Consider the following 13,472-nt stretch of genomic DNA (forward strand, 5'->3'; position numbering starts at 1 on the left):
CCTCAGACTGCAGACTTCCTGCTCACACTTCACCTCGTATGTAGATTTAGAGCTCCGTCTGTGTGTTGGCACCTCGCTGCATGCCAGTGGGCCCCACACATTCTTAAATTCACTTAAAATGTTGATGATAATCACTTAATGATAATCGTCTTTAATGGAGTTGTGTGGAGGGTCAAACTCAATTTTATTGACTGACAAAGGTAACATCTTGTATTCCTGATTCAGGCCCAGAAGTATCAGCAAACAACTCCCACCATATTGTCTTTACAAACAATACATGCGGGTGCCTCTCTGCTCCTCTCTTTATCAGCTTTCCTTTTATTTGACATTTCAGTGTATTAGAAAAATAAAGACAGCGACCAAAGGGGCCAAAATCAGCATTAAGTGGGAAAAATGTCATTGGCTCTGGTGCCCTAAGGGAAGCTGCAAATGCCACTCTCCCCTAATATTTAATAAATGATACTGAAGAATACCCGCAGTTTACAGATATTAGAAGAAGTGAACGTAAATTTGACTTTGAATTTGAGAAGTGAGCATATTTTATGTACATAATGTTTGAGTGTAAATAAATGATATATTTAACAGTCAATCATTTTCTAACCTGCTTAGTCCTGAATCAATTGGTCTGCTGGAGCTTGTGATGCATGGCAGGAACAAACCCCAGACAGGGTGCCAGTCCACCATCACAGGGTGAACACACACACACACACACACATTAGGGCCAATTTAGTATCGCCAGTCCACCTAATGTGCCCGTCTTTGGACTATGAGGTGGGGGCCATGATATTCCATGAGCCCTAGTCTCCGTACTGCCAGGCAGCTTCAACACAACCCAATTGTACAAAAGATCCTCAATTCTCAGCCAGCATTTCCTGTTTTAGCCTTTAGTGTCCCCAACAGTTGCTATTCACTGCACAGCCAATGACCTTTTAGTATAAAGTGTCAGTTTTACATCATCGTGAAGAGGCTGATCCAATCAGCTTCACCCTCCCTGGTGCTGAGCTCCGCCCCAGAGATGTTCATCAGTAGTAATGAGGATAGAATTGAGGGTGCAGAGGTGATTGAACCACTAGGGTCACATGACCATAAAATAATGGAGAGTGCGGATGCAAAGCTGAACTTTGGTAGGGCCAAGTCAAAGGAGGATGGACTGGGATAAGCTTTCAAGTGTGGAGACAGTCGAGGAGCAGGTTTAAAAATGTTTGAAAAATGTTTGACATGTAATACAGGACAGGTACAGACCTCAATTTGGAATTAGTAGGGAATTTAAAAAATACTCAGCGGTGGGTTAATAAGGCGTATAACTGCAAATTGAATCGTATGAGAACATGAGGGCCACCATTAAGAAGGATATCAGGGAGGCTAAAAGACAGTTGGAGAGGAATAGAGCAGAAAAGGCGAGAGACGACCCCAAGAGATTCTTTAAATAGTAAAAGAACAGACGAGGAGGAGGAGGTGAAGTGCATCAGGAATAGCAAAGGGGGATTAAAAAATAGAGACAGTGAAATAGCAGACACTCTAAACTTACATTTATCTGAGGTCTTCACAAGTGAGCGAGTGGATAACTTCAGAGCAGTAACAGGGACTACTAAGGAGGCGCTGAGGGATCTAAAAGCAGTGGAGGGTGAAGAGCTGCTCAGATTAAATAGGCTGACATCAAACAAATCACCAGGACCAGATCAGATTTACCACAGAGTTCCTAAGGAGACCAGCGAGTTCAGATAGAAACCCTTGACACAGATTTGTACGAAGTCACTGCGCACTGGAAAATGGCAAATATCATCACGTTATATAAAAAGGGTGACAGGGCAGATCAGAGCAACTACAGACCAGTAAGCTTAACGTGAAACATCACAGGAAAATTAATGGAAGGAATTATTAAAAATAAGATGGAGCAACACATGGCAAGGACAGGAGTTATTAGGAACAGCCAGCGTGGGTTCAGAAGAGGGAGGTCGTGTTTTTCTTGGGGATTCCCTGCTTCTGCATACCATGAAGCCCACTTGTGCCCGTTTCTTGTTAAGGTGCAGAGACCCACTAGATTAATGTCAGTTACCACCAGGGGACCAACACAGGAATGCCCGTTCACCACATAATCCCAAACTTTCAAGCCACAAACCCCTCTCCTGCATCTGGTCATCCCAGGGGGTGCACTCTTATGTCAGATCAGCATGTAGTGGGCTCTCGCTGGCAGAATTAGACTGTGATTGGATGTGGGACACCACATGGCTATGACACTGGGAATCCCACTGATGTGCTCCAAGACTGGCAGCATAACCTAGTGGCTAAGGCGGCAGCATTTTAAACTGCAAGGCTTCTGGTTCAAGCTCAGTTAGGAGGGCACTTCACCTGCCTGTGGTCCAACTGAAAAGGGCGCACATGTAACCCATGCAAATCAATCCATTCATCCATTTTCCAACCCGCTGAATCCGAACACAGGGTCACGGGGGTCTGCTGGTGCCAATCCCAGCCAACACAGGGTACAAGGCAGGAACCAATCCCGGGCAGGGTGCCAACCCACCGCAGGACACACACAAACACACCCACACACCAAGCACACACCAGGGCCAATTTAGAATTGCCAATCCACCTAACTGGCATGTGTCTCTGGACTGTGGGAGGAAACCCACGCAGACACGGGGAGAACATGCAAACTCAAGGCAGGGAGGACTCAGGAAGCGAACCCAGACGGGTCTCCTAACTGCGAGGCAGCAGCGCTACCACTGCGCCACCGTGCCGCCCCCTCATTCAAATCTTTTCAGTCAAATGTGGTAGGTGTGCCTGTCAGACACCTGCTAGTAGACACCAGGGGGCGCTCTCTGCTCTCAAGTCACTGTTCTTGATGTGCTAACTTGGAGTTCGCCCTCTGGTGGCACTCCTAGATTCTGGGTTAGGGACCACAGCTCTGCCATGTAAGACTGGTAGTGTAGTGTAGTGCAGGTGGCACAGCCAGCCCTGCCATTGACACTCTGTGTGACCCGTGTTGTTAATGCTGAAAAAGATACAGATGTGAATAACTGTAAGAGACTGTGATCTGTGGCATTGAACTGGGTAAAGGGGAGTGCCAAATGTACAGTACATAAAGGGGGCATCCTCCTTACTACTGACTATTTACTACCCGTGGACACACCAATGGAGAGTGCCCCCTCTACTGGAGTTCTGTACTCTGATTGGGCACAGGGGACCACACTACCATGACCCGAGACATGCCAATGAGCGTCAGTTGGCATCTACTGGCCTTGGATGCACCAACTTGGAGCGTGCCATCTGCTGACTGCCCTAGACTGCAATTAGGTGGTGGGTGGCCTGACATACAGCGGCAGATATCAGCGGGCACACTGCTTTCTCAGAACACTGACTGCCCATAGATTCACCAGGATGGAGTGCACCGTGTAGCCTCTGGCTAAATAATGAGGATGAGAGAGCTGTGGGTGACTTGAGACATGCCAGGGATCAGCAGGGGGGCATTTCCTTTTCTTGGACCAGTGGAATACACCATTGTGGAGAGCGCCCAGTGGTGACACTCCTAGACTCCATTTCTGTGTTGGGCACCACACTGCCGTGGCTGCAGACATGACAGTATACAGCGGGTGGGTGTAAAGTGTTCCCCTCTGGCGACGGTCTGGGACTCCCATTAGGTGTTGGCAACTCCACTGCTCTGGCCTGAGAGGTGGCATTAAGCAGCCTGGAGTGTGCCCTCTGGTGACACTCCTTGTCTCCTGTTAGCTACTAGCAACTCTGCTGTGTCCTGATGCATATGCCAGCTAACACCCTCCTAGACAGAATGTTGCCCCCCTCTTGGTGTCGGGCATTTCATTGGCCAGCTCCCCACACTTAGCCCAAGTCATGTCACTTCTTTTGCCTTTTTATTAATGTTAATTATACTGGGAGTGTGGGTGGGCTGAAGGACGTGCGCCCCCACCTGTTCAAATGAACGCCCGCGCATCTCAGCAGCAGGATTTGTCCCTTTGGCTCGTCTCTTTTATTTTATTTTATTGTTTTATTTCATTTCATTCTGCTGGTCGGGCTTGGAGAATGTAGCCTCGGTTGTCATGGTGACCGCACTAAACAAGCCGGAGCTGGAAGCTGGCAAATGTTTGCCTGAGAACTGTAAATCTCCGGGATGGCAGCACTTGGCGTCTCACTGGGCTTTGCACATTTCGGTTGAAGTGTCCGTCGGGCCTGAGCTTATCAGCTGGGGGCGGCAGTAAGCTGGCAGCAGTCACATAGTTCTCATTGAGATGCCTGCTCATTGTCGATTGGCACCTCCAGTTCCATTGAGGAGGAGGAGTGTTGTGATGGGGTGCCCTTTAACTGTATGAGTGACCACACAGGTGTGCTGCCCGAGTTTAGGAAACGTCACCCATGCCATATAACAATGCCAGCCATTTCATTGTCACTTCATTGTGGTTGGTGACGTTGGCCAATGATTCATGAGGGACCTTGTCCAGGTTGGCATCAACATATACGTCTGAGGGAAGGGTGATGTGTGTGGAAGTGCATTGAGGGTAGGAAGTTTAAGCAACTTGGTTATGGAGAGGTAGAGTGGGCATCAAAGTCGTATGGGGTACTGACGTCGGCTTCATAGATGTGTGCCAACCTCCACATGTGTGACTTTGGACACCACCAGCATTTCGATTCCACTGGACTTGTTGTAGCAGCGATTGGCTGCCATCTTCTTAGTACACAAGTGATCACCGTGCTGTGGTATTCCAAGTGGGCATTGCGGCATAGTGGGGCACCATCACCGTTGTAAGAAGCCAAACTGCTGCACCAGCTCAACTGGCTAAGAAGGGCTGTCTGTAATTCCATGGCTCCGGGTTCAAATCCCAACTTTGATGTCTTTGGAAGGATGATCAGCTGAGGGGGTGTGTCACCCTTAGCCAATTCCTCAGCAGACATTTATTGCCTCGCCTCTTGGGTGGAGCCTGTGGGAGTGGTCACCACGGGAGTGTCATCATGGGTACGACACGGAACTTATCCTAATAATAGAAGGTTCATTTGGGTGCCAGCATCATGACACAGAAGAGTCGCATGTTGGCTTAAGATGGCGTTTCCCATCTTTACGCCGTTACTTCTGTGCTATGCGGATGTGAGCAATGCCTGGCACTAAATGATTTAAGGATGGATGGCAATCCAAGTCATCATGTCTATTATCCTGTGATGCCATTTGATTCCCTTACATCTTTTTGAAGGATGCTACATGTTGGACCACTTGGCAAACCTAAATTGAGGCTGTATCCTGCCAACCCCACCCCGTTAGGCCTGCTTTCCTCCTAAAGACTTGGGTGCAAGCTCCTGTTCCCAGCTCTGCCTCACCTGATGTGCCAACACCAACCAATGTTTCACACATTGACATTGATACCCGCCTACAGTGTGTGACGTGAAGGTGCACGAGGCGCCCCCTTGACAATATCTACACCAACAGTGGTGGGTGAGTGAGAGTGTCTTGGAGGAATGGCGCCCACTAGTGGCCGAGTGTAACTGTTTCAGATACGGTGCCATGTGCTGCAGGGGGCAGTGTAGTACTCTGCACTGGTCAGACCAGGGCGGATTTTTTTTTAACTGGTGCAGTTGTGCCCATTTAAAGCTAGACTGCAGCTTCCAGTAGCAGAACTGAACTTTGTCAGGCAGATGTCCTTGGCTGAGTGAGGGGGGCTTCCCAGCAGGATCTTTTCTTGGCCCATCTCTGCTAAGTAACAGCTTAGGGCCTCAGGAGTCTGAGATGTGAGCCAACAGAGGAGAGCTGGAAGCCAGATTTGGGTGGGTGACCCCTACTGGAGGTTCACTAGCTATGGCATACAGAGAGGCAGACCCTCGGTGTCCTTGGGGGTGTTCTAACAGGGTGGAAAATGCCAGGCTAATTCATTCCTCTCATTTTTTGGTTATGAGGCCCTCACCAGGTCAAGATTGTCACAGCAGTGAAAGAACAGGCACACTTGGCGTAGTCATTAAACATGCACGATTGGCTCAGTGACATTAAAGTTGGCCCATCTGGTTCAGACTTGGTGACGAGTGTGGCCCTGGGGGATCGCCGGGCACATCTTTAGCTCTGCAGCCGTTTTTGTTTTACCTTAAAAGGCGACTCTTGTGCTCTTTGCCCTTCTGACATTTTTTTGCTCTCCCTCATTCTGCTTCTCCAGAGCCAACATGCCTGGCAGATTTCCTTTTCGGTATCTTGACTTTGTTTTTTGTCTCTCTGTTTTTGGTCAGATGTCTTAAGATAAAGCTGAGTGAGGGGTGCAGGTGGGCATATTTTGTGCAGTGCATCTTAAGGCTGCTTCACCCGGTGACGTGCTGTGCTGAAGACTTCAGCACCACCACCAGGTAGCTGGGTATTTATTATGAGTGCCAACTGGCAAAAACAAAAAAAAGTTTAACTATAATTGTGAAAAAGTTTTCACCCCCTTTTGATATCCTCTTTTTTCCCCACTACTAGGAAAATGTGGCAGTGTCACTTGCTGCCAGCTTTTGGACCCCCACAGCATGCCTGAGCTCTAAGGTGTCTGCCTTTTTGTAGTGTTGACCACCTTGCCCACCCAACACTTGATAGGTCGTCCTGTATAAAAGTCAAAGCTGGCACTGGTCGCCCAGCCAACAGTCCATCTCTGTATATTGTACCATCAGTAGTGGGCGCCCAAGGGACTTTAGAGCACTAACTTCAATTTCACCAGTCAGTACTTCACTAAATGATCTTGGTGGGCTGAATGACCCCCCTGACGTCTGTCCAGCTTCTATTATATTCACACAGTATGAAGATGTGCCTGGCATGGTGGAGCCCCACATATCGAGGGCAGCTGCGGTGCGTCCTGTTAGTCCTGTAAAGACGCTGTATAAAAATGGAGTGATAAATCCACCAAACACGGACATAGCAGCCATGATAAGAAGAGTGTGGACACCATGATGGCAGCAGCGTATCCTGTTCACCCACTGAGAAAAGGCACGATAAAAAAAAACAAAAAAAACGGAGCTTGGTAAAACTCCAAACATGGCAAATAGCAATAAGTCAGAAACCAGTAAGCCATAAAAGTAGAGCAAGAATACCAGGACAGCTCCAGTACACCCTGTTAGTCCTGTGAAGGCGCTATATAAAAACAGAGTGACAAATCCACCCAATGTGACGCATGGCAGTCATCAGAAGAAACAAAGAGCATGAACACCGACATGGCCGCCTTGTAAGGAAGGGTCTTAACATGAAATAAAGGTCGATAATCTGCCACACATGGTGCATAGCAGTAGTACCAGGCTGTTAGCCCTGGAAAGGCACTACAGTATATAAAAAGAGACTGGTAAACTCATAAAGCCGGGCACACAGCAAAAGGAGCTCGAAAGGGAGAGTAACTAGCAGGGCAGCAACCGCACTTGCCTTGTGAAGGCACTTAATGAGGCCACAAAACGTGGCGCCTGCATGGCATTCATCATAAGCAAAGAAGCTCAACGTACACAGTGGGTGGGGCCTGCAAAGGCGCTATATAGACTGCAGTTTGATGATGATGGTGGAAACACAGCCAGTAGCAGGAAGGATGATCAGATGAGGGGGCGTGGGGCACCATCACCGTTGTAAGAAGCCAAACTGCTGCACCAACTCAACTGGCTAAGAAGGGCTGTCTGTAATTCCAGGGCTCCGGGTTCAAATCCCAACTTTGATGTCTTTGGAAGTATGATCAACTGAGCGGGTGTGTCACCCTTAGCCAATTCCTCAGCAGACATTTATTGCCTTGCCCCTTGGGTGGAGCCTGTGGGAGTGGTCACCACTGGAGTGTCATCATGAGTACGACACGGAACTTATCCTAATGATAGGAGGTTCAGTTGGGTGCCAGCATCATGACACAGCAGAGTCGCATGTTGGCTTAAGATGGCGTTTCCCATCCTTAGGCCGTGTGGTAGATAGGGGCGCTGTCGTCCCCTTGAACCCTCAGAGTTGACGCCAGACATCAGGTAAAAGTCCAAAGTTTGGATTTATTATAATAATCCAATGCACAAAGCACCCTACACTCCACTGTATTCATACAATAAACAATACCAATAAACAAATCAATCCTCCTACTCCCAGACGCGTTGCCACCCTTCCTCCCGACTCGGCTCCCCCGTCTAGGTTTCCCACAATCCTTTATACTGCTTAACCCAGAAGTGCTTCATCCCTCAGTCCGTGATTCCCCATCACTTCCGGGTTATGTAAACAGTCCGTTTTTCTTCATCCCGGAAGTACGTCGGCCCTTCCGTCCCCATGACTATGACGTACTTCCGGATTGTAGTAAACACCAATGTCTCTGGGCCTCCCAGCAGCGTCTCCTGGTGGCCCCAACGTTATCCAGCAGGGTTGCACTGGAAGACTCCAATTCCCATGAGTTCCTGCTGGAATTTGGAGCCCCTCTATGATGCAGGGATGGCTCGACCTGGCGGCCTGGGGGTATTGGCCGGGATGACTGGCTGGCCATATCTCACAGCCGGTACTTCTGTGCTATGGGGATGTGAGCAATGCTTGGCACTAAATGATTTAAAGGTTGCCATTTAAGGATGGACGGCAATCCAAGTCATCGCGTCCATTATCCTGTAACACCATTTGATTCCCTTGCATCTTTGTGAAGGGTGCTACGTGTTGGACCACTTGGCAAACCTAAACTGAGGCTGTATCCTGCCAACCCCACCCCATCCAGACGAAGCACAGAGCTACCAGGACAGCTATGGAGTGTCCCCTTAGCCCTGTGACGGTGCTGTGTAAGAACAGAGTGACAAAGCCTCGAGACGTGACACGCCGCAGTCACTATTAGAAAAGGACCTTTAGAGAGAGGGAGAGGGAGTGTAAATAGCAGAGTGTCCAGGTAATCTTGTAAGGAAAGGCCCAACATAATAAAAAAGAACAAGGAGCTATCAAGAGGGAGTCTTACTATCAGAAGACGGGCACTGTGTAAAGGCGCTATATACAATACAGCTTGATTAAGCACATGCTGCACGCCGTTCATCATACACAAAGGCGCTCTACTGATGGAGTGCAGCTACCCCTGCAAAGGCGCTATATAAACTGCAGTTTGATGACGCCGGAGAGCTGGAATACGGCTGTGCTGTCTCTTGTTACCCTTTACTTGTACAGTCGAGGTCCAGTAGGTAGGTGAAGCCATGGTGTGTGCCAGCTGGGGTTAACTGTGATGCCAGGACAGACAATTTGGATCCTTATAGCCCTGCAAAGGCGCTATATACACTCTAGATTATTAAAGCCTAGCAGTCGACACAAAGCCAGAGTATTACATTACAAAGTAACACAAGAGGACCACGTGATACATTTTACACCGTGACGGCCTGTGGTGGGTGGTCTCATGAGAGCAGGGGGCCCACAGTCACACCACTTGGTCACTGTGAATGTGCTTGTGCCAGTGTTGAAGCAGAGTCCTGCTGTTATTTGATGAAGCCTGAAGCCCTCATGATGGGCCGTTTTCTGTGTTCACGTTTGAACCCCCAGAATGCCCTTGGAGTCCTTGTTTTGTTTTGGTTTTTTTTTCCCAAATCTTGTGCTTTCTTAGTTGCCTTTTTCCCCCATTTGTAAGTCACTTTGGACATTTGTCCCCTGTACTCTGCTCCTTAGCCAACGCCATCAGTGACCAGGATTTGTTTTTGTGTTCCCAGTTTACAGGACTGGACAGAGCAGCTGCCTTCAAGGCCGTCACCAAGTGGGCCATTGAGAGGAATGCCGGCGGGTACCTGACCAGCGCCAAGCTGCGGGATTGGCTGATCTCTCGCCAGCGCTACTGGGGCACACCCATCCCCATCATCCACTGCCAGTCTTGTGGTGCTGTCCCTGTGCCTGAAGGCGACCTGCCTGTCTTGCTTCCCAAAGTCGAGTCTTTCACTGGCAAGGGGGCCTCCCCGCTGGCTACAGAATCAGACTGGCTGCACTGCACGTGTCCCAGGTAAGTGTCACCTGAATGGCACCTCTTCCTAAATACAAGGGGCTCGGTGACCCCATCCTCAGGGCTTGACAGTTGTTTGGATTTGGTGAGGTCGCCGTCATGGCCACTAAGAAGATTCTTTGGTGTTCAGGCATGTGGCACTTCAGGGTCTCTTGTTAGAGTCGCATTCAGGATCAGGTGCCAGTGAGGTGACCTGAAAGTTATGGCCAACCTGATTTCGGCTTCTCTATTTATTTTACATAAATTCATAGAGGTCACCATGGCAGAAGTGGCCATTGCCCCAAAGTGGAGGGTCCCAGTCCTGATATTTGTGATGGGGAGTGAGGACCTCCCCTCAATAAATTTATCTACAAAGGGCTTTCCTTTATGTAAATGAGGATATTTAAATCTCTCTGTTAATTGGGCCTGAAGCTCACTTAATCCAAATTAGGACAAAGGAAGTGGGAGCCAATCTCAGCCTCGCTGATGGTAAATAGTTGTGGTCGGGGGGAGTCAGTCCAATGCCGGGCACTCACCCAGGCCTTTTTACGTTTCATTTTTTAGATGGTTAGGAGGTCCATCTATCGTTAAACCTATTTGTCACCGGGCAGCATCAACACAAAGCTGGAGGCCACCCTGGATGGCATCCCAGTCTGTCGCTGGGCCCACTCACTCACTCTGAGAGACACAGGGAGAGCATGCAGACTCTACACAGAGTGGGAATGTGCCAGCTTTCATCCCCTGGACCACCTAGGCAGACAACAGCGTGGCAAAGTGGCACTGAAGGGCGTACTGCATCCTGTATTGTTAATGCGAGGAGTTGACGTCCGCCATCCCTCAGGGATATTATGCCACTTGATGCTGCCTTAGTGCAGCGACAGCCTTCTCTTCTACTGATGTGGCCACAAGAACGTCTGAGGGGTGAGTGAGCTGGCGCTCTTGGATTCTCACTGTGGCCTATGGCCACCTCGTCACCCATGACAGAATGTTGTGATATCACGAGGCCCACTGCTGGCAGCAAACCCTGTGCCATTGTACAGGAAGCCAGTCACAGTAGGCACCTGAGACCAGCAGGCGGCACCTTTGTGGACTACACCTTTACTGTGCCTCAGAAATGTATTCAGCCCCGGGGACTTCCTCATGTTTTATAGTTGTACAGAATTGAGTGACAGCCCAGGTACCGGCCCACCGGGGCACCAGCTGTCCTCCACTACGTCACCAAATGGGACTCTGCACCCAAGGACCATATGGGAGGGCACACTGTGACTGATGGCCTGGAACGGGTGTGCTGGGTTGGGGACCCCTGGTCCAGATGACATGTGCCTAACCTTGAAGGAGTCGTTTAAAATAATGAAAGATTTACTAACTTACAACATTTGAGACACAGTTGGTGGAATTTGTTTCTGTGTTTCCAGTTGGATCACAGACAAGTGAAGTGACTTGCTCAGGTCACACAGTGGCAGTAGCAGGATCTGAACTCACACCATCAGGATTTGAAAAAGAAAAAAATGTTGAAGTGAAAGGCGCTATATGAGGGAAACACCCCAAGTGATGTCCACTGAGCTAATGATGACATTTCTCAAACCTCTGAGATGTTATGCCCAGGAGTGGCAGTCAGCTGTGGTGCCCAGCAAATGGCAGGCATGTGTGTCGGAATGTGACATCACATCACAGCTGGCACTGAAGATTTTGATGAAGGCGTTACACTGATTGGCGACTCCAAGGACTTGGGGAGAACACGTGAAATCTACACATAGGGCCCACGAGCTGCCAGGCGGCAGCCTTAACCACGGTGCCACTATGTCATCGGGGCTGAGTCGGTCTGAATCCAATGGCAGCCATTGCAGGTTACACTGTGCCCACCCCACAGTCCACCCTCTTTTTACCACTTGTGAGACATGGCATGCTGTATGAGTTATGGTTTACCTTTGTAAGTTGCCTTGGACAAAGATGTCAGCTAAATGAAAATTGCTCCAGGGGCACAGTATGATGGCGGACCCTGTGCTGTGACCCCCTCATGCGAAAAGACAATTTTTTACTTTTGATTAACAAAATATATCAAAAACAAAAAAAGAATCCGACTCAAATGTGTTCAGTGTTACAGTGGGGGGCTACAGCCTGTCTACATATCACTGGGGGGGGGCACTCCATCACAAGGGCCTCTCAATCCACTCGGGATGGGAGGACACAAGGGGGACACATAAGGACAACAACGGGGCAACGAATTTAAAGCCAGCATGTGGGTCTGCACTGTGCCACCCCAAATTCAATGTCCTGCATTATTATCATTGTGGCATCTTCAGGTCCCCACCCAGTGGTTTGTTCTTTTTTTTTTTAAAGCCCCCCCCACCTCCCCATTTTGTTTTTTTGTAAGATGAAGACAAATGTGCTCCCTGTGATAGGTGGGTCACGGGTGCTCAGGTGTCCTGCCAGCCTTTCTCTTTATCTGTTATTCCACATTGTGGACTCAAGACTGGGGAAAGCCCAGCGCGCATGTGAGGGGGCACACTCTCATGCTGGAGTCACCAGTCGACCCGCTGTCACACTTACTTCACCAAAGGACAGCACTCTCAGGTGAATGGCACCTGGGCACTGACCTGACAGACTTCCTTACGCATTTTATGGGCCCTGATTGTCGCCATGGATATGGGCGTCGCTAAATAAAGAAGGATTTAATAAAAAGACGCGTCCTGACGCACGAGGAAGTCCTGCGAGCTTCATAAACTGATTAAGGATGTGGGAGGCAGGTCTGCTGTAAATGCCACCCAAATTAAACACTGATGATGCCATCAGCACCCAGACTGCTTGAATTTCCCTTAATAAAAGATGGGTGACTGAGGCGTTCACTTCACGGTCGGCATTGTGAAAGGGTGACCTTTGGGAAAAACCTTGGTAAATTGTACCAAAAGTGGAAAAGAAGAACATTTTTCTAACCTTTTCTGTCTGCTGCTAACATTGAACCATAAGCAGGAACGTCGCTGAGGACGTCATGAAGTCAGACCTGCTGAAGTTCTAATTGGAGGAATCTGAGGATGAAAATGGAGCAGACGTGGCCTTCATCAGCAGAGCTACCTGCCTAGTATATACAGTATATAGTGCCTTACATCCACCGTCTCTTCCTCATATTGTATCTTTGATATCCGTCTGATATGTAGTGCCCTACCGATTATATAGTGTCTTGTCTATGAAATAGCGCGTGGCACATCTGTGTATCAATCTGTTATATGGTGCCTTACATCCACCATCCTATTTACTGTATCTATTACGCAGTGACTTTATCTCTCTATCATATCACACATCTACCCATTATATAGTGCCTTTCATTTATCTGTTGTGCCTTTCACATCCACTTATCTATCTGTTAAGTGACGCCTTTCATCTGTCGTTCATATAGCTCCTTCCACATTGTCTGTTATGTCCTGCCTTTCCTTTTTATCAGTCATGTCTCTGTCTAATATCTCTCCTCACATGTTCTGTCTACCTGTCCATTGTATACTCCTTTTACATGTACGTAGATGTTGTGTAGTGCCTTTCATTTATCTGTCAGCCACCTACTGTTGTTCTGTCTGTCTAGCTCTTTTCACATTA

At 48.7% G+C, this 13,472-nt stretch overlaps 1 protein-coding gene across 2 annotated transcripts in view; it reads left to right on the top strand.

The window, feature by feature from the left end:
- lars2 (leucyl-tRNA synthetase 2, mitochondrial) overlaps positions 1 to 13,472 on the top strand; it is a 183,961-nt gene that overhangs the window by 133,538 nt on the left and 36,951 nt on the right. For both annotated transcript variants that reach the window (XM_039736507.1, XM_039736508.1), the window contains one exon: positions 9,622 to 9,905. In XM_039736507.1, the coding sequence (XP_039592441.1) occupies positions 9,622 to 9,905 (284 nt within the window). The remainder of the gene's footprint in view (positions 1 to 9,621; positions 9,906 to 13,472) is intronic.

This window comes from Polypterus senegalus, chromosome 15 (assembly GCF_016835505.1).
Source record: "Polypterus senegalus isolate Bchr_013 chromosome 15, ASM1683550v1, whole genome shotgun sequence".
NCBI lineage: Eukaryota > Metazoa > Chordata > Cladistia > Polypteriformes > Polypteridae > Polypterus > Polypterus senegalus.